The 20,468-nt window shown below is 37.2% G+C and overlaps 1 protein-coding gene across 5 annotated transcripts in view; it reads right to left on the reverse strand.

The window, feature by feature from the left end:
• RPS6KC1 (ribosomal protein S6 kinase C1) overlaps window positions 1–20,468 on the reverse strand; it is a 213,768-nt gene that overhangs the window by 71,205 nt on the left and 122,095 nt on the right. For all 5 annotated transcript variants that reach the window (XM_072647859.1, XM_072647856.1, XM_072647860.1 and 2 more), the window contains one exon: window positions 13,939–14,031. In XM_072647859.1, coding sequence (XP_072503960.1) covers window positions 13,939–14,031 — 93 coding nt within the window. The remainder of the gene's footprint in view (window positions 1–13,938; window positions 14,032–20,468) is intronic.

Genomic DNA, 20,468 nt, shown 5'->3' on the forward strand with positions numbered 1-20,468 from the left:
ATGTGATCGTCTGCCCCATGTGAGTTCTCCATAGTCTTTTTGGCAAGTGTGTATTTTGCATTCAAACAACGTGGCCATTGGAGCTACACTCTCTGAAGCATAGTTTGAATGTTTGGCAGTTCAGCTTGAGCAAAGACTTCAGTGTCTGGTACCTTATCCTGCTAAGTGATCCTCAGAATCTTCCTAAGACAGTTCAAATGGAAGCCATTCAGTTTCCTGGCATGGCACTGGTAGACTGTCCATGTTTCACAGGCACACAACAACGAGGTCAGCACAATAGCTCTGTAGACTTCCAGTTTTGTAGTTAGTCTAATACCTCTTCTCTCCCACTTTTCTTCGGAGGCTCCCAAACACTCAGCTAGCTCTGACAATGTGTGCATCAACTTCATTGTCAATGTGTACTTCCCAGGAAAGTACACTACCAAGGTAAGTGAACTTATCCACAGCATTCAAAACTTCTCCATTTGTTGTAACCTATGGTTCCACATATGGATGGTGTGGTGATAGCTGATGGAGCACCTGTGTTTTCTTGGTGTTGTCAGGTCAAAATTAGCATAGGCAGCAGAGAACTGATCCATACTTTGGTGCATCTCAGCTTCAGAGGCTGCACTGAGGGCACAATCATCCGCAAACCGAAAATCATGCACCAACACTCCTTCCACCTTGGTCTTGGCTTGAAGCCTTTTCAAATGGAAGAACTTAACATCAGTATGATAGTTGACCTGATGTCCTGTTCATCTTCATTGAAAATATTTGACAACATGACTAAAAACATCATGCTAAAAAGCATGGGAGTAAGCACACAGCCCTGTTTCACTCCACTGATGACTGGGAAGGCATGAGAGCTTTGTCCATTATCCAGAACCCGGGCAAACAAGCCATCATGAAATTGACGTACAATACTGATGAACTTCTCTGAGCAACCAAATTTCAACATGATTCCCCATAAACCCTCACTACTAACAATGTCAAAGGCCTTGGTCTGATCTACAAACGTTGTGTATAGACCTCTGTTCTACTCCTGGCATTTCTCCTGGAGTTTTTGGGCAGCAAACACCATGTCGACTGTTCCTTGGCCCTTTCTGAAGCCACACTCCTTCTCAAGTAGATGACTATCATCCAGGTGAAGAATCAGCCTATTAAGGAGGATTCTAGCAAAATCTTGCCCTTAATGGTTAAGAGAGAGACACCATCACCCTCCTGTAATTGTTGCAGGACAATCTACTCCCTTTACCTTTATAGAGATGGACAATGGAGGCATCCTTTAATCCCTTTAATCTCTAACAAAAACAACAAATAATAATGACAGGACAATGCAGTCTTTCACAAACTACAGCAAATCCTATCACTAGGAAAGAAATCATATTCCAGGAGGACTAGGACAAACTGGAAAGTAATCTAGAAATCAATCCCATTTGTATTCAACAGCCAATCACCCCTACTTGGATCTACAAATCTCAATGAATCACTTTTTTTTCTTTCACATGCTAATATTAGATCATTCAGAGTTAATAGAAAAAAAGCAAAGAGAAAAAGAGGGAAATGGTTATCTTCCCTGATCCAATCAATCAGTCAATAAACACTTATTAAGCACCTACTATGGGCCAGGCACTCATTCATCAGACTACAGAAGATGCCATCTAGTGCACCTTCTCTATCTTACAGATGACAAAACTAAGACCCAGAAAACTGACATGACTCACTTCAGGTCCCCCAGGTGGAAGGTGTCATGCTGATACTTGAAATCAGCTCCTCTGGTTCCACATTCAGTGTCTTTCAACTACAACATAATGCTCTTATGTAATATGATACTTTTATATGTAAGAATGCAGAAATAATGTTTATGTTCTTTTTCATTATCTCCTTTCCACCTAAATAATACAGATGTCTGTCTGTATAATAAACTTCAATACAGATGTCAATCCTCGGCAAAAACTTAGACACAGAAGATGAAATGAAAATCAGCTGTGCACACTCAGGGGATTGGTGATTACCAGGCAATTACACAGGTTCTCTAAGAACAAGCAATCAAACTAGCCTCCCTTCCTCTTGTGAGGCCCTCATCATCTAGAACCTTGTCCACTGCAACAAGAGGTCTAATTGGTCTCCTTGCCGCAAATCTCATTCCACTTTAGACCTTCATCTGTTCAGCTATCAAACCGATCTTACTAAAATGCACGTCTGACCATGTCACTCCACCAATAAACGCCAGTGGCTCTCTATTACCTCCAGGACCAAACTAAAACCCTGTTTTGCTTTTTAAGCCGTTTAGAACCTGGCCGCTTCCTTTCTAGTCTTCTTAAACCTTATTCCCCTCCACAAACTCTATGATCCAGTGACACTGATGTTCCCCCTTGATATTCTTCAAACTTTTGAGTTTTTTCACCGGCTCTCTCCCATGCACTGAATTCTCTACCTCTTCATCCCAGCCTCCTGGATTCCACGGTTTCCTTCAAGACCCTCAAGACCCAGCTAAATCTCACCTTTAATAAGAAGTCTTTCAAATTCCTCCTTTATCTTGGTGCCTACAGTCCAAGATTATCTCTAATTCATTCTGCATATATCATGTACGTACAAAGATTTTGTATGTTGTCTACCACATGAGATTGTGAGTTCCTTAAGGGCCAGTCCTTAACATAGAACCTGACATGTAATAAGCACTCAATAAATGCTTGTTACTTGAATGCTGTAACACATCTGGAATTCTAAGATAGTAGAAAGTAGCACAAACAAGCTCAGTAACAAACAGAAAAAAGGTAAGGGGTGGGGAGAGGACAAATCATCCAAACTTTATATGTGCAGCTTCTGTCCTATCTACAAGCAAAGTACTGTGCTAGGGATACAAAGACAAAGATAAAAGCAGTCTATGTCCTCAAGGATCTTATTATGCTCTACAGGTGAAAAGAAAGCATGTAGCAAAAATGTAGTACAAAGAAAACTGAGGGGAGAGAACACCAACAAATATGAGTGGGGACAGAGGAGATGGTACCTGAGTTGAGGCTGGAGGGAAACGAATTCTGAGTGAGATAAGAAAAGAATACACATTCTAGGCATGGAGAATTGTCTGCAGAACTATATGAAGGCAAGAAATGAATTGCTGAGTTCAGGGAACAGCTAGTAGTCTAGTTTGGCTAAAACATATTCTGCAAAAGAAATGAGAAGGAAATAATGCTGAAGGGGTGATAGTCAGACTATGAAGGCCTTGAATGTCAAGCTAAGGAATTTATATTTTTAATGCCTGATGAAAGCTATTTTGACAGCTCTGGGAAGAACAGACTAGAAAGGGGAGAGAATGGAAGCAGAGACAACTTGAAAGAGGCTATCATGATAGTACAGGTGAGTAGAGGTAGAGGTAGTAGAGGTAGTTATGGAAGGCTTCTTCATTCTCCTCTTTATAAGCACAGTATCTGGGCATGAGACAGAAATGCTATCCACCCACTCCCTCTCTATCATGCCCAATGTCTTCAAAGCTACCTGGTCATACCCCTTTTGGAGTGGGCACTAATGAGGAGGTACTTCTGAATTAAAGCAATGTAAATATATATATTCTCCATTTCCCCACCCCCTGAAAAAATAATGAAGAGATTACTTCTTTGTATTATAAACATGAATTTTAAATCTTATATTCATTTTAGCTAAGGATCAGTGGTCTGATCCACTCTAGAACCATGTTTTATACTGGTGGGAGGTTAATGACTTAGTGAGCAATTAACACATATACACACACATATGTCTGTGCTCATTGTGTGTGTATATGAAAGAAGACTTTCTGCTTTGTATATTTTTTAAATTCTGGACCTATAAATTTACTACTTCATGAAACCTGCTTCCAAAGGGCATAGTGTGCCTTTGTAAGGAGACTGGATATAAATAGAGCAGAAAGCAGAATATAAAAGACTGAGAAATTGGGTTGGAAATAGAATTACTGAAGTGCCAGGAAAAACAACCACTTACACAGCTCTTCTTATGTCCAAATGCTTTAGAAGCAGGATCTCCGTGCCTTAGTTATTCTCCATTTTGTTCAACTGTCTTTGTGAAGCAACTTGTGCAAGGCCACAAAGAAATTATGCTAAAGCAAGGTTAGAATTCTGGAGTTCTGGGCTTATGGGCCCAAGTTCAGTTCATGCCATTCAATCATATAATGAATAATACATTTATTCTATTTCTTCAAACTGTATTCTGAAGTTAACTCTGGATGTTAATGTAACACCATGTTAAATTTAGATGAAAAAAATTCAATTATAGGCTCATAGTTTTAAATAATTTCATCTCCATTTGAAGGTAATCAACTAGCATTTATGAGGTAACTTCTATGTGCCTGGGACTGTGCTAAACTCTGGGTAAAAAGATCAATCCAATACTCTTAAATTTCCATTGACTCAAAACACTTTACCGTTCATTAACGTTTTTATTCTTCCTCATAAATCCTTCCATGCATTTGTGTATATAATTTATTTTACACTGAAAGTAGCTACAGAATAGCAACTGGGTCTGTGTAACCTTTCCTATTCAGTGGTGCATGACATACCAACAGGTGCTGAAGTAATGCCTTCTCATGATAATGCTGGGGGACAGCGAAGTGGTGCAGCACTGAGAACATCAAGGCCTAGAGACCTGAGCTCAAATCTGACCTCATACACTAACCAGCTGTGTGACACTGGACAAGTAATTTCATCCTGTGTGCCTCACTTTCCTCATCTGTAAAATGAGTTGGAGAAGAAAATGGCAAAACCACTCCAGTATCCTCTCCAAGAAAACCAACAATGTGGTCAAAAAGAGTCAGACACAACTGAATGATATGGACAACATACTGATGCTAAAAGGACCTACAGCTGCATACTCAAGTTAGTATATTCATTGAAGAAAGAATTAACCCAATTTCTAGGTAGAAGAGAGCTTTGAATCCCAATTGAAGGGACAGCAAGAAGGTAATAATACAGGAAATTTAAATATTTTATTTCAAAATGTGATTTACAAAGTTTCTTTGCATCTACAAATTGTTATAAATCTTAAAACTGTTTACATTTAGAAAATTCTACTAATATGGAATAGCAGAGTCCATCTGGTATGAAACCCATCAATAATGTTAAGGATAAGCATAATATAAGATCAAATGAAAGAAATACAAAGATAATATTCTCACTTTCAAAATGGCAGTTTCCCCCATGGCAGCAAAATGCCCTACCAACCATTAATTCACAGGAGTCCACTGTTATGAAGAGGTAAAAATATGATAAATACAAGTGTGTAATAGTTCAGTGTCCATAATGTTCTCATGTGAAGGTGCACTTATATTCTGTAAGCATGGTACGTTTAGGGACTTTGGATAGATATAATATTCAAAAGACTTAAAGTGAATACAGTGTTTCCACCCTTTCTAAAAGTTGAACACAAAGTACTCATAGAAGACTTACTGTGTGTTCAACATTATATTTAAACACTATGGAGGAAAGAAAATTAAAACATGGTCTGTGATCTCAAGGAGGAGAGAATTTAGCTAAGGAGACAAAACTAGAACACAGGAAGAAACTACAGACTAATCAAATGACACTAAGCATACATGTCAAATTATGCCCTCTTATTTCAAAAAATCTAAAATAAAACCTCCCCAAATGCTTATCATTTCCACTTCAGCAACTGGTTTCTCCTGACTGATAACAATCAGATTCAAAAAATAAACCACCTCATTGCTTCCTCTACCTTTTGAAGCAGAATTGATCATTAAAACAGGTCAACTAATCATTAGTTGCCTCCTTTTGTCATAGCAAGAGAATGGTAGTAAATATCTGGATAACTGAAGTCCTCTGTTACTTCTTTGTCATGCCTCTTCCAGACTTGTTATGTTTTGAAACCTCATCTAATTTCTCCTTTCTATCCAAATGGTCTGTGGTATATTCCAGTAACAATATCATTTATTTCTGCTTACAATGATCTTCACACAGATGCTTCTTTTATTCTGGTTCCCGGATTTCCTCATGAGTATATCTTCCTAATGTGCAATGAATGCTAATTACGGCCTCCACCTTCCTTGTTTCTTAAACTGCTAGAGTCAATCCAATCGTAGATCTCATCCCATCAAGTCTAAATTATAGCACTTGCTTCTTTGCATTTATGGATAGCCATCTGAAGAAATGTGAAGTAACGGAGTGAGTGCTAAACTTGGAATCATAAGAGTTTTTAATCTCACCTCAGATAATTACTAGATGTGTGAACATGGGTAAATTCTTCATTAGTTAAATGGAAATAATACTTGTAGCTCCTACTGTATAGGGCTGTTGTGATAAACAAAGGCTATTATTATTACAGCCTATTTTCTTGTATTTTATCTCCAGTGAATTTGTAAGTTTTTCCTATTGATCACGTACCATCTGTGTTATCTACTTGGTACATATACATAGAGCAAACGTTTAGTCCAAAACCTTTGGTCTGGATTTGCAAGACCCCAGGCAAATATATTTTTACCACCTCTTAGGTATATTCCATCCTTCATCAAGAACCCATCATTCTCAAATTTTAAGCCATAATCAAGATGTCCAGAATCCATTTGTAGACAGCACCTTCTTAATCAGCTGTTCATTTCCCAAGCAGTCTCTTTCTCTCTTCTGAAGCCCTTGTTTTCAATCAGCAGCAATGCTGAAAATGCCACCTAAAATCTTTAGTCTCTTGCCAAAGACATCATAATCTTAATTGTGTGGCATTGATTATAACATAATCAGAAAGGGGAAAGCAGGACTGGTTAATAAATTCAGATAAGGCTTCATGGAGAAAAGTAGACTTCAAGCCAAGTCTTAAAGAACAGGGAAGGGGTGGATATGTGGGAGGTAGGAAAAATGGCACTAAGGGAGTGGGAAGTGGTGGGAGGAAATAGCATTTGCAAATGTACTGAGTAGGAATGATGTGTGCAGGAACAATGAAGAAAGAGGCATGACTAAAGCACAGGTTGTGTGTTAGGAAACAGGGGGAAATAAAGTTGAATAAGTAGGGTGGGACCAAACTAAACAGGACCTTGAAAGAAAAAGTGATTACAAGGATAGAGAAAATGGTAGGTTTAGGTAAGGATGGAGGCATATTGGTAATGTTTAGCTTACATCAGAAGAGTTAATTCAGGATATCAAAATTCTAATGCAATCCTTGTTAGCTGACTTTAAATGACTCAACTGGCTCAGATTAAAATAGGGATAATTACCAACTAACCATTAAAAATATTGTTAGCATCAAACTTCAGTAGCTATAAGACTCCCAACTAAGGCCCAACCTAGATTAAAATGTTTAACACAATAAAAGAAAATACAATACAGTATAATGTTAACGTGTCATTTTCTAAGTCAATATGCAGTCCACAGGGATCTGTTTCTATTTGAGTTTGACTGTAAGGAATAATGATTTAAATTATTTTGAAAAACAATGAACTATTATTTGAAACTATTATTCCTATATAAATGCAAAGAATTACTATTGCTATGATAAAATATTCTGGAAGAGTAAAATACATTATACATATATGTATACATATATATATACACACACACACATATATATATTATATATGTACATATACATAAGTCATTAAACATTAGGGAAATGTAATAAAGTGTCAAGGCAGTGAAGTTTATAAACTTGTTCCTTACCTTAATGCAGACTTCATGAAACATTACTTAAAATTATAAATGTGTCTATAAAATACAAACATATGTCCTTCATTTTCAAAAGGGATTATACATCCCTTTAAAATGGCACTACTGGATTTTATGTGCTAGTATAGTCATTAAATACTAAAAATGAATAAATATTTTTTCAGCAACATGCCTAACAAATTAAGTCTGTCTTTTGGTTTTTGTTTGCAGAAACTGTTCATAAGGGGAATCTCTACCACCAGATTTGCTGTGTGACTTTGGACAAATCTCTGGGTCTTGGTTTCCTTACTAAAAATTTAGAGCATTGGATGAAATAATCTTCATGGTGATTTCCAGTTCACAAGTTCTTTCTTAGCCTCCGAAGCAGATCCAAGTCACCTCCCTTTTCCATCTTTCACATGGCTACATGCCAGGCAAGTAAGCTACTACTGTGGTTGGTTACTAGGCATTCAAAATAATGATACAGGTTGTATTTCAATGCAAATTTAAAACATATCTCCTGCCCATCCTACTTTTATACTCAGCCTACTTCCATTCAAAATACAACTCTATTTCATCATCTCCTGATGTCTTGGTTTATTAGCTCCTATCTGGGTTTCTGAAATCAATGGTAATAAGTAAACTCACATTTGAATCCCAAAATCATCTATTGGAGATTCACAAAGATATGCAGGTATGGGTAGATGGATACATATACTTATGTACTCATATACTAATATTGTTCACTTGACATTGGAATACCAACCTTGTGTCAATGAATAACCATAAACCTATCATGTTTGTTGTGCCATGACTCAAAAAAGTTAAAGACTTCAGCTCTAGCAGAATAGTCAACTTTATATCTCAAGGCTAGGCACCACATAAATGATGACTTCTGCTGAACAGTTTCACCAAGGTACTGTAAAGTTAAATCCTTCCTTTTAGTATTTTTAGAGGCCCTAGCACCAAATGACTGGCCCTTTGAAATATTAGGCTTTACCCATTTATTAATACAGTTCATGGAAAGTTCTTAGTAGGGTAACCCTGGTAAGTCAGCTGAGTGAATTCCTTATTCTAGGCCCTAGTCAATCAAAGAGTTTAAGCATTAATGGGATTTCCCCACTGTACAAACTGAATATTTGAATTTTACAATTATTATTTCATTTAATCTTTACAATAATCCTAAGAGGAAGATGCTATTATTATCCCATTTTATAGCTGAGAAAACAGAGGCAGGCAAGTGACTTGCCCAGGTTCATACAAGTAAGTAAGCCATACACCTTATGTAAGTGTCAGAGGCTGCATTTGAACTCAGGTCTTCCTGTCTCCAAGCCCAGTGATCTATCCACCACACCACACAGCTGTCACTGAGTGCTCCAGACACAGGGGACAGCCAATATAAATGCACAAAGTTAGGCTATAGAGTTTGGTGATTAAGGACTATCAAGTCATTCAACGCAGCTGGATCCTAAAGTAAAAGGAAGGGAATAGAACATAAGAAGATGGGAAAGATAGGAAGAGGCCAAGTTGTGAAAGGTTTGAAATGCCACATGGAGCGGCAAGTTTTATATTTGATCCTGCAGGTACAGGGTCTAGCTATGTAAGAGAAGTGATGGTCAGAACTTCATTGAGAACAATCACTCTGGCAGCTGAATGAAGGAGGCACTGGAAGAAGGGAGACCAATCAGAAGGCTCCTGCAGCATTCCAGGTGCAAGGGTCTGTACCAGGGTGGTAGCTGCATAAGCAAAAGCACAGGGATATATAGGAGAGATGGGATCACTCACTGAGAAGCATCTAATAAGCACCTACTAGGTGCTAGGATGTTGCAAAGACAAAAACAACAAAATCTGATAACAAACTGCATATGTGTGTGTGACTATTCTGTTCCAAAAGTCATAACATTCAGTTCCTCTGGGCTGCAAAATCACAGAATGTCAAAATGAGATAGGCCCTCAGAGATTCTCTAATATAACCATAACACCTCCATCATACTTGACAATACATGTATAATGTATCATATGTAGTATATGTGTCATAATGTGTTTCTCTCATATGGGTCATACGTATGTATATTTACATCTACGGTCTCATGTATATATGATCTCATAGGAGAATATTGTATATCTAGAATATATGGTACTCTAAATATACATTATATGTGCCTATGTCTTCTCATGTGAGATCACTTGTGTGTATATGCATACATATGTGTATACGTGTATATGGGTATATATATGAACACTTGAGAAAATACCTAAATATCATAACTATATATTAAAATATGATATACTATATACATGTCATATCATATCTCTATATATTATACTTATGTACATATATTCTCTCAAGTGATATTATATATGCATGTATATATAAATATCTATAACCTCACAGAAGAAAATATATGCTATATATTCCTATTACAGCCAGTTCTCACAATGTCAGTGGATCATTCCACAAACCTCCCCTTCCCCTTACGGGGCAGCTACATTGCCTGAGCCCCTGAAACTGGAGTGATTTCAGTGTTCAGAGTGGAGGACCCTTGGCACAGGGCCACACTGATGTGGTTGCCTCTGCTGCAGCCAGGGATCTTGAGCTAGAGCCCGGGCCACTCAGGTCCTACTGCCTGCTGGGGAGGTGAATTTGTGTAATCCAAATTTATGTAAAGCAAGAACTATCTATATATTGCAGGGAAGGAGGGAGTATAGGACCTCACGTGAGAGAACATAAAAAACAAATGATATGCATAACATATATGTGTACGATAATATTGTGTGTAATATGTGAATAATATTTTATATATTCTCTAATGGAGGCCATGTATATACCATAACATATATGTATCATATATAATGTTTAACATAAGCTAACATATTTTGACACATGTACACTATACATGATACATTGTGTATGTGTGTGTATATATGGCCTCCCATGAGAAATACATAATATACAATAGCTATGTGTAAACATACATATATATACATATATTTTTACATATGACCTCACAAGAGAGAATGGAAATGGCAATGACAAGAAATGCAACCCAGCTCAAGGAACCAGCTCAAGCTCTTACAACTAGCATGTATTTGTCTTTTTCATCAACATTCATTAAACATATACTATGTACTGTGCACTGTACAAGAGTCACAGATTAAATAACACACTCTTTTCCCTCATGGAGCTTCAAATACAGAAGTGTTGGGATAGGTGATAAAGAATTGTAGATATAGTTAATGACATGAGCAAAGTTTATGTCAACCAATATTTTTGAGGACTATTTAGATATAGGACAAAATATAATAAATCCAGTTCAACTCAGAACACAATCTAAAAATCCAAAGTTTCTGCTATTCTGATTACAGTTAATTATTTTGTCAGACTGTACTACAGAAAACACCACATTAATGCCACTAAAAGTGACTAGCCAATATTCATCTTTTAGCTACTCCTAATCTGAATAATTTCCTTAAATTTTATGTAGCATCTACATAAACTTCAGAGGTGATATATTAAGTTCAGTACTGCACAGGATGCAAAGTAAACAAAGGGTTCTGTGTGGTAGATATCATAGAAAGTAAAAGTGATTTTGATTAAATAATGCCAAGTTATTTGAAAAAGTAAATAGTTGGGAGCAGCTAGGTGGAGCAGCGGATGGAGCACCAGCCCTGGAGTCAGGAGGACCTGAGTTCAAATCCAGCCTCAGACACTTGACACTTACTAGCTGTGCGACCCTGGGCAAGGCACTTAACCCCAATTGCCTTGCAAAAACAAAGCAAAAGTAAATAGTATACAATCTTCCTTTTTTGTTTTACTTTATATAGTAATGCTCATTTTAGTTGGTGTTGAGTTCAAAAAAGTTTTTTTTAACTTAAACGGTAAATAACAATTTCTTCTACATTTATGAAGATGACAGCACCTACTTACCATTGCTAGGGCATATATTTTGATTTGTTTTTTTTTTCCCAGATGACCAATTACTTTTTGCTTACCTTTTGACAATCACAACAATAATAGCAACAGATATTTACATATTTACTGTGGTAATGTTAAACGTCAGAATACTGAAATATTCCTGCAGAGCAGCTTGGCATTACTGTCTCAACAAGAAAAGATTCTCTCCACTTCGCTCTCCTCCTTTCCCATTTTAAAAAACAATGTGGTTATATTCAAGAAGACTTGGGATCCAAATTTACATCTTGGATTCCTCATTATCTCTCACTCTCCAATCTGTTGCCAAGGCTGGACAATTTCACGTTTACAAAATCTCTCAAATACACCCCCTTGTCTCCTTTGACAGTGCCATCTTTCCAGGACAGGCCCTTATCACCTCATGGCTAGACAGTTGCAATAACATACTGGTGGGTCCGCCAAGTCTCTTCCTACTCCAGTCATCCTCTTTCAGCTGCCAAAGTAATTCTCACACACCTCTTAAAAACCCCAGTAGCTCCCTATCACCTCCAAAATCAAATACAAAATCCTGTGTTTGGTATTCAAAGGCCTTCATAACTTAGTCTTATCCCTAGCTTTCCAGTCCTCTCACACCTTAAGATTCCCTCTCCCCCAATTTACTCCAACTAGCTTCCTAGCTATTCCTCAAATAAGATACTCCTTCTTTTGGCTCTGGGCAAAAAAAAAAAAAAGCCTGAGCTGTCCCCAAGTTATTTCTCCCTCATCTTGGCTTTCTACTTCCTTCAAATCTGGCTAAAATCCCACCTTATACAAGAAAGATTTCCCAATCCCTCTTAATCCTAATGCTTTCCTTCTGTTGGTTATTTCCTAATTATCCTTTATATAGTCACTCTGTATATTTTTTTTTTTTTTGCATGTAGTCTCTTCCCTTATATTGTGAGCTCCTCAATAAAAGGGACTGTCTTTTGCCTTCCTTTGCATCCTCTGCATTTAGCATAATACCTGGCACTGACTATCTGGATCTAGTCCTAGTTCTACTACTTGTAGTATATGACTGTACAACCCACTTAATTTCTAACTGAGCCTGAGGTTCCTCATATGTAAAACAGGAAAAATAATAACTGTACAAACTACTAGACAACACTGTTGGGAGGAAAGCCTCTGATAATCCTTAAAAGTGCTACATGTAAGTTATTACTGTTGCAGAATCACTCTCCCCTCATAAGGTACCAATTAATCCAACAACCACAATATATAAAGAGTTGTTGTGAGGATCAAATGAGAACACATAAGTTCAAGAACTCTGAAAAATATAAAACACTATACAAATGTAAGATATTATTTTGTCCAACAGAAGTAAGCTGAAATATCAGATTTCACCAGGAGTCACCACATCTGATGCACTCCACATAGAATATATTTTTTTAACTTGGTCTTCAGGTTTTATGAAACTGAATAGTTCACTACAAATCCCAAGTCTTTCTGTTCAATATTCTAGTAAATGAAATAATCTGAAATAAATTACTTGGTAAGTCATTATGTCCAGTAATGTTTTCCTGTAACAGACAATTACCTTTTTTGAAGGTCTTCTACTATTAGCCATTATGTAATTACCTTCAATGTTCTACAAAATCTTCAGTTCCAATATGGCATCATAAACCTCTTTTACCATATCAGGAGCACTCAATAAGTGTTGCTTATTAAGTATCAGGGTACTTCATAATTTCTAGCTCACGGTAAAAAATAAGCCTTTGTGAAACTAAAAGGCAATATCCTGGATATTAAATAATATATTTTCTTTTCTTTAGTGTACTAAATAGCAGTTTAATCAACTACACAAAAACAGTGGATTATTTATTAAGGATACTGTTCGCTTTTTTAATTACACTTGGAAAATATTCTATGTGTCAATAGTATATGCTTTAGTAGTATGAAAGCAAGTTAAAAGTAAAATCAAATTTGGATTCACTATCAGATTTCTGGGGAATTTTCCATTCTGATCCCCAAATAAATATGAGAAAGCTATTTATTTCTCTTTGACCACCAAGCTGAGTATGACTGTTAATGCAGAACAGCACTGAATGACTGTTCCCCATTAGTCACCCCTAAGCACAAAATGCACTGGTTTGTCTTGTCTTTGCTATAACACCCAATACTTTTTAAAAGGTCCTACTCTTCTGAATGCCACCAAACATGTGCCTTCTCCTTTAGCTCAAATATATTTTGCATGACCTTACATGAATTGCTTAGATAAAAGCCTTTTTTCTTCTGCTTTTGTTATTTTAAAGTGCAGATGCATTTGAGTCATTTTCTCCTTTTGTTTCATATCCTTAAGATCCAAAGCTTCAAAGACAGAATGTCAGCATGCAGTCGATTTATGACTGAACTCTTGAAGAGACACTGAAGAATTACCTTGTCAATCACCCCAAGGACTCTGAAGGCCTTCAGTTCCTCGGCAGGGCTCCTTAGGTTCCAAGAGGGCCTTGAACTTAGTGATCCTGGAGGCTAATGGAAGATATCAAAGATTACACATCAATCAGGGTGGTACTTGAAGGAAGACTGCCTGCTGAAGCAAATGCCAGACTGAAGGAAACTAAATTTATCATAAATCAGAGAGAGGGAAGATGAAAGGAGAAGTTTCTGTTTGTCCTTAATGCAAAAAAAAAAAGTTGCAAGTAAATAAATCAGGTAACACTGAAAACAAAATTTTAAAAAGAAAAATTAATGAGTTGATATAGTTTCTAAAGCTATAATTCAATTCTAGAGTGTGCAGCTATAATGAAAATTTCTAACAAATGGATCAGGGGCCCAATATTCAATCATAGCCTTACATTTACCCCAAACATCACAACAGTAATTTAGAGGTAAAATGTAGACAACAATTTACTAATATAACTATCTGGGGAGGAAATTCAACATATGCCCTACTCCCTCTACTATACAGCTGGAATATTGTAATGAAGTTTAGCATAAATACCCTCCTTAATAAAGTATAGCCTTTGGAGTCCCCTCTTAAACTAGGTGGTACAGCAGATAGAATACTGAGCCTGAAGTCAGCAAGTCTCATCTTCCTGAGTTCAAATCTGGTCTCTGACACTTACTGGCTGTGTGACCCTAGACAAGTCATTTAACACTGTTTGCCTTAGTTTCCTCATCTATAAAATGAGCTGGAAAAAAAATGACAAACTCCTCCATTATCTCTGCCAAGAAAACCCCAATGGGGTCACAAAAAGTTGGCTGCAAATGAAAAATGACTGAACAATAAAAATTTAGGAAGAGTGTGCTTCGATATTAAATCCTAAAATTAAAATAATGAAGTTGCAAAGGATAATTAAGTGGACAAAACTCTCAAGTATTTAATAAGAAAATTTTGTGGCTACTCATCAAGAATATGCATAAACTGTTACATTAAGAGGTGAAAAAATGAAATATTCTAATTAACCAAACCTTAGGAAAGTAATTTCTTTTCTCTGAGTCTCAGTTTCCTCATATATAAAGTAAAGGGATCATAGTGAAAGTAAAGGATATCAGACAATCGGCCTGTATGTTGCTCTAACACCCATGTAATGCTGAGATTTAAAAGAAGTTTCCTTTTGGTTTTAAATATTTTGAAACCTATTTCAACATAACTAGTTTCCTTTGTAATCCTATGTATTTTCTTTTAAGCATTTAAAATCATTATTCTAAGAAAAGATCCATAGTTTTCACCAGATTGCCAGACCACTGGAAAGAATGTTTCATTTTTATGGAATTACAGATCCAGTGAAGTACTGTCAATATGGAAGCATTAAACTTCAACTGGCATCTGCACCAAAGGGCAAACCCACTGTAGAATCAATCAAATACATACTTACTGAGTATATATTGGCACAAAGCATTACATTTGATACAAACCTGGATAAGACATAATAATTGTCTTGAAGAAGGGTTTCTATTTGAGAAGATAAAATGCAAAGTACAAATAATTGTTACAGACTATAGTGCTAAAAGGGCAGAAGACATAAAATTACTGCGGAATGAACTGATCTAGAAAAGCCTTAGGGAGGAGGTGGGGAAGTTCAGTAGGAGAATGGGAAACAGTAGAGCAATTAATCTTTATTGATGTTTTCCTCTTTCAAACAAAGCACAGAATGCAGTCTCCTTTCTCCTCCCTTTCTTAATCTTCCTAGGAATGAAGTTAGACCTTGTAGAATTCAGCCATTTCTTTTTTCCATCCTATTCTGTAACAAGACTGAAATCAGAGAAAATTCAGTAAAAGGTGCAGTTGTGAGTAGTGCTCCTCATTAGGTCCTTAGAGGGCACTCAGGTTTTAGATGATGATGAAAGTGTTTATATAGCACTTCAAGGTTTGCAAAGCACCTTCCAAAAATGTTCACGTTTTCTCTCATAACAGCCCTGAGAGGTAGGTGTGACTATTATCTTCATTTTATAGGTGAAGAAACTAAAGTAATTAAATATTAATAGTCAACATACATATGTTTGTGCAAATGTATATGTATAAACATACATACATACACACACACTGCATTTACTATATGCCAGGAATTGTGCTAAGCACTTTACAAATATCTTATTAAATCCTCAAAATTGGGACATAAGCATTATTATACTGTCCCTATTTTACAGATGAGAAACGGATGCAGACAGAGGCTAGTGACTTGCCTAGGGTCACACAGCTACCAAGTGCCTGAGACTGGATTTAAACTTGGGCCTTCCAGATTGCAGTTGCAGCATTCTATCCACTGTGCTACCTACCAGCTTCTAAACAAGTAGAGAGGGAGTTTCCTTTCTATTTTCTTTCGTTTTGCTCTCTTAACTCTTTGCAGTCTGGCTTCTGACCTTATCCTTTAACAAAAACTACTCTCTCCAAGGATACTAATCATCTCCTAATTGCTAAATCTAATGGGCTTTTCTCAGTTCTGATCTTTCTCTGTCTTATAACACTGATGACTTGGGGCAGCTAAGTGTTGCAGTGGATAGAACACCGGTGCAGGAGTCGGGAGGACATGAGTTCAAATCTCACGTCAGACACTTGACACTCACTAGCTGTGTGACCTTGGCCAAGTCACTTAACCCCAGTTACCTCATCCTGGGTCATCTTTAGTCATCCTGATGAATATCTGGTCACTGGATTCAGATGACTGGAGGAGAAGTGAGGCTGGTGACCTGCACAGCCCTCCCTCACTCAAAACAAAGTTAAGTGCAAGTCAAGTCATTATTTCTCTGATGGCATGGTCTTCTCTGGCAAAGGAAGGATGAACGCACAGAGAGGGAGTGTGAGGAGAGGAGACATACTTCAGCCAGGGGAAATATGCAGTCAAAAATGCAGTGTCCAAGCTTAGTTTGATGAGCAAGGAGCATGAGCACAGTGTTTTGGAGACCTGTCTGACTTGAGGAGGTTCGGGTTGGGAAACAATGGGAGACAAGGCTAGGAATGCTCATATGATGGTGCAGACCAGAAAATACAGACTTTATACTATAGGCAGTGGAAAACCACTGAAAGTTTTTGAGCAAAGGATGAAAGGACATGATGAAAAATTAATTTAAAAAATGAATCTGAAGCCAGGGGTAGTAGCATATATCTGTAATCCCTACTGCTGGGGAGGCTAAGGCTGATGAATCACTTGAACTTGATTTTGACTCCAGGAGCATCATTCCTCCCCCAGGAAAAACTCATCACCTAAAATCAAATCATCCTAAGACTGATTCTGCTTTGAGACTCAACACCTCCTCAGCAGCCTCAGTCTCCTCATCCTACTGGCTGGAGGACTAAAGGGTGAAGCAATAAACCCCTCCCCCCTTTAGAAAGGGTTGGGAATTTTACAGCGAACTTCATTTCCTACTGACAGCTCTCCACAAACATCATGCTCCCCTCCTGCCCCCCAGCCCCAGGTACTAACCACCATTTTAGCTTCTTTTTGTGTATTGTTCTGGAGGGCAGAAACTGTCTTTCCTTTTCTTATTTGTAGCCCCATTCTTAGCACAGTGCTGGACACATAGTAGATACTTAATAAATGCTTACTGATTATTGACTTGAGCTTGAGAGTTCTGAGACAGAGTAAGGGCTGATGTCTCTTAGGCATTGACACTAAGTCTGACACCAATGCGGTTACTAGCAGGCAGCTACTAGACTGCATAAATAAGGGAGAACTGAACCACGATGGATATGGAAATGGCCAAAACTGCCATGCTAATCAGCAGTCAGAATGGGCCTGTGAATGGCCACTGTACTTCAGCCTGAGCAAGATGGGGAGACCTAGTCTCCAAAAAAAAAGAAAAATGAATATGGAAAGAGTACGGAGAATAAATTGGAAGTGGTCAGTTAATAAACATTTATTAAGTTCCTACTTTGTTCACTTTATCTTTCTTGCTTTTTGGAAATATAAAAATATTTGCATGACTTCACATGTATAATAGGTATCATATGGCCTTCTCAATGGGCAGCAAAGGGAGAGAATTTAGAACTCAAAAAGAAAGAATGTTAAAAATAAACAAACCAATGAATGAATGAATGAATAGGGACTGGGGAAGAGGGGAAGTGGTTCCTAGTATGTGCCAGACACTTGTGAGAAACCAAAGCAGTGACAGTATATAGTACCTTCTGCTCGCAAGGGATTATTTTTTTTGTACTTTCAGAGCTCCAAGTCAGAAAAATGAACTAAAAGAACACAAGAAATATCATCATAAAGAACTTCATACTTGTTAGTTTTTTATACATAGGACTTATGCTGAATATAATTTTTAACTGGAATAAAAAAGCATAGATTTGTAGAGATTTTAGAGAATTTTGGGGGAATATATCTCAAATTGAACTGCCTCATTTTCAAATGTGAGGAAACTGAGTCCTAGAAAAATTAAGTAATGTACCGCAAGTCAGAGTCTGGTAGGCAAGTCAGCACTGGAATCCAGGGCTGCTGGCTGCCAGTTCCCAAGTCTCCCTGCACCACAAGAGAGCTTGCTTCCACTCATGGAAAGGAATTCTATCATATTTTAATCTATGATGCAGAAAGAGGTGTGTGTGTGTGTGTGTGTGTGTGTGTGTGTGTGTGTGTGTGTGTGTGTGTGTGTGTAATATACATTTTGGCTCTCTATCAAGTCTATTCCTATTCTAAACCAAAATTTTTATTTTATTAAAGAAAAAAAGTGAAAGTGACTAACAAAATATAAGCAAACAGAAAGCACAACCGGAAGTCACAAACAACGCTACAGCAGTAAAATAAGAATGCTAAATATACAACTAGCAACACGCACCGAAAGAAAACTACGTAGGCATTTCTTATAACATGAACAGAAAGAATGAAGGAACAAGCATTTAGTAAGAGGTTACTGTGTACAAAACACTGTGCTAAGAACTGGGGGTACAAAAGGAAAAATAAGACAGTGCCTGGTCTCAAGGAACTCACATTCTAAGAGACAGACAGAGACAGAGACAGAGAGAGAAAGACAGAGAGTCAGAGAGACAGAGAGAGACAGAGAGAGAGAGAGAGAGACAGAGAGAGAGAGAGAGAGAGAGAGAGAAAGAGAGAGAGTGTGTGTGTGTGTGTGTGTGTGTGTGTGTGTGTGTGTGTGTGTGTGTGTGTCTTCAGCTATAAACGCTATGTAATTATAATGACCAAGTCTGGTCAGAAAAGCTGACATTATCCTCATATAACACAGACTATCAGACACAGATGATGGTTCATTGGCTGAATTGTTCTTTTTTTTATCTTCTGTTTTAATCTTTGCTACAAGAAGACTCACTGAGTAAAAGATGGAGGGAGGGCTATAATCATAAATTAAGTGATATAAAAACAAAAGACATTGATAAAAATATTACTGCAGCATTATTCACAAACAAGAAGTATGCAAGGAATTCACAAATTCCATATATGAACTATATTTTTCATTCAGACTTCACAACTGCATAAAAGAAGTTTATTTATATCTCAGACAACTATCCTATTTTTAATCCCCAAAATTTAACTCTTTTACTGTCATTCTATATGTATTTTGAATTTTGGGGGCAAAAATAACATGAAAAACTATTTCTGGCTTTTTCTAGAATGTTGCCTTTCTAATATAATTTCTCAGACCATTCAATATTAATCTCAGATGAAACAAAACCAACTGTCTCTTTCAATATGACTTTTCAATTTTATTTCAAACAACTCCTTTACTTTTAGCTAAAACCTGCTCCTTCCACTGTTCTCAGAGCCATTCAATATAGAAAGGGGGAAGAACTCTTCTAGCCCTCTCTGCTCCCTTTTTGGGAATTCTCTTGGTGGGTAGGCAATGTGGGACTATTTAGGGTTCCTACAATTACAAAGTCTAAAAGTTTCTTCAATGATTGATGCCAATGGATCAATGCTATAAAAACTGAAACTGAGAAAAAAAATTAACAAACTAAAAAAGGACAGAATAAATTGGTTATTATGTTTCCAAAGATAGAATGAAGACATATGTTTATTAGAAAGAACTGGGTTTGGGTTTTTTTTTTCCTGTAATGGAGTTGTTGTTGTGTTCATCCTTCGTTGCTGAAGAAGAAAACAGAAAAATGATGACATGACTTGCACTTGACTTTGTTTTGAGTGAGGGAGGGCTGTGCAGGTCACCAGCCTCACTTTTCCCTCCTTTAGAGAGGAGAAGGAAGGGGAGGGAGGGGGAGACAGACAGGAGAGGAGGAGCTGAGTTACCCAGCTAGCTGGGTCCCCTCTAATGGGGCAGGAGGAAGAGAAAATGGAATTCTGTCAATTAAAAAAAATATGCTTTAAAAGAATACAAACAGAGGCTACAATATCACCTAAAACGCAGGGTTTGTACCAAATGTTCTCCAAGTGCTGAGAGCTCTCCTTCTTGCCCCAAAATTTAGGATTCTGGGAAACCTGTGCATACCAATATGAGTTGGAAACAATACTTCCTTTGAAAATAAAAGAAGACAACATTTTGCCATTAGAAAGAACATT

The sequence above is a fragment of the Notamacropus eugenii genome, chromosome 2 (genome assembly GCF_028372415.1).
Source record: "Notamacropus eugenii isolate mMacEug1 chromosome 2, mMacEug1.pri_v2, whole genome shotgun sequence".
Lineage (NCBI taxonomy): Eukaryota > Metazoa > Chordata > Mammalia > Diprotodontia > Macropodidae > Notamacropus > Notamacropus eugenii.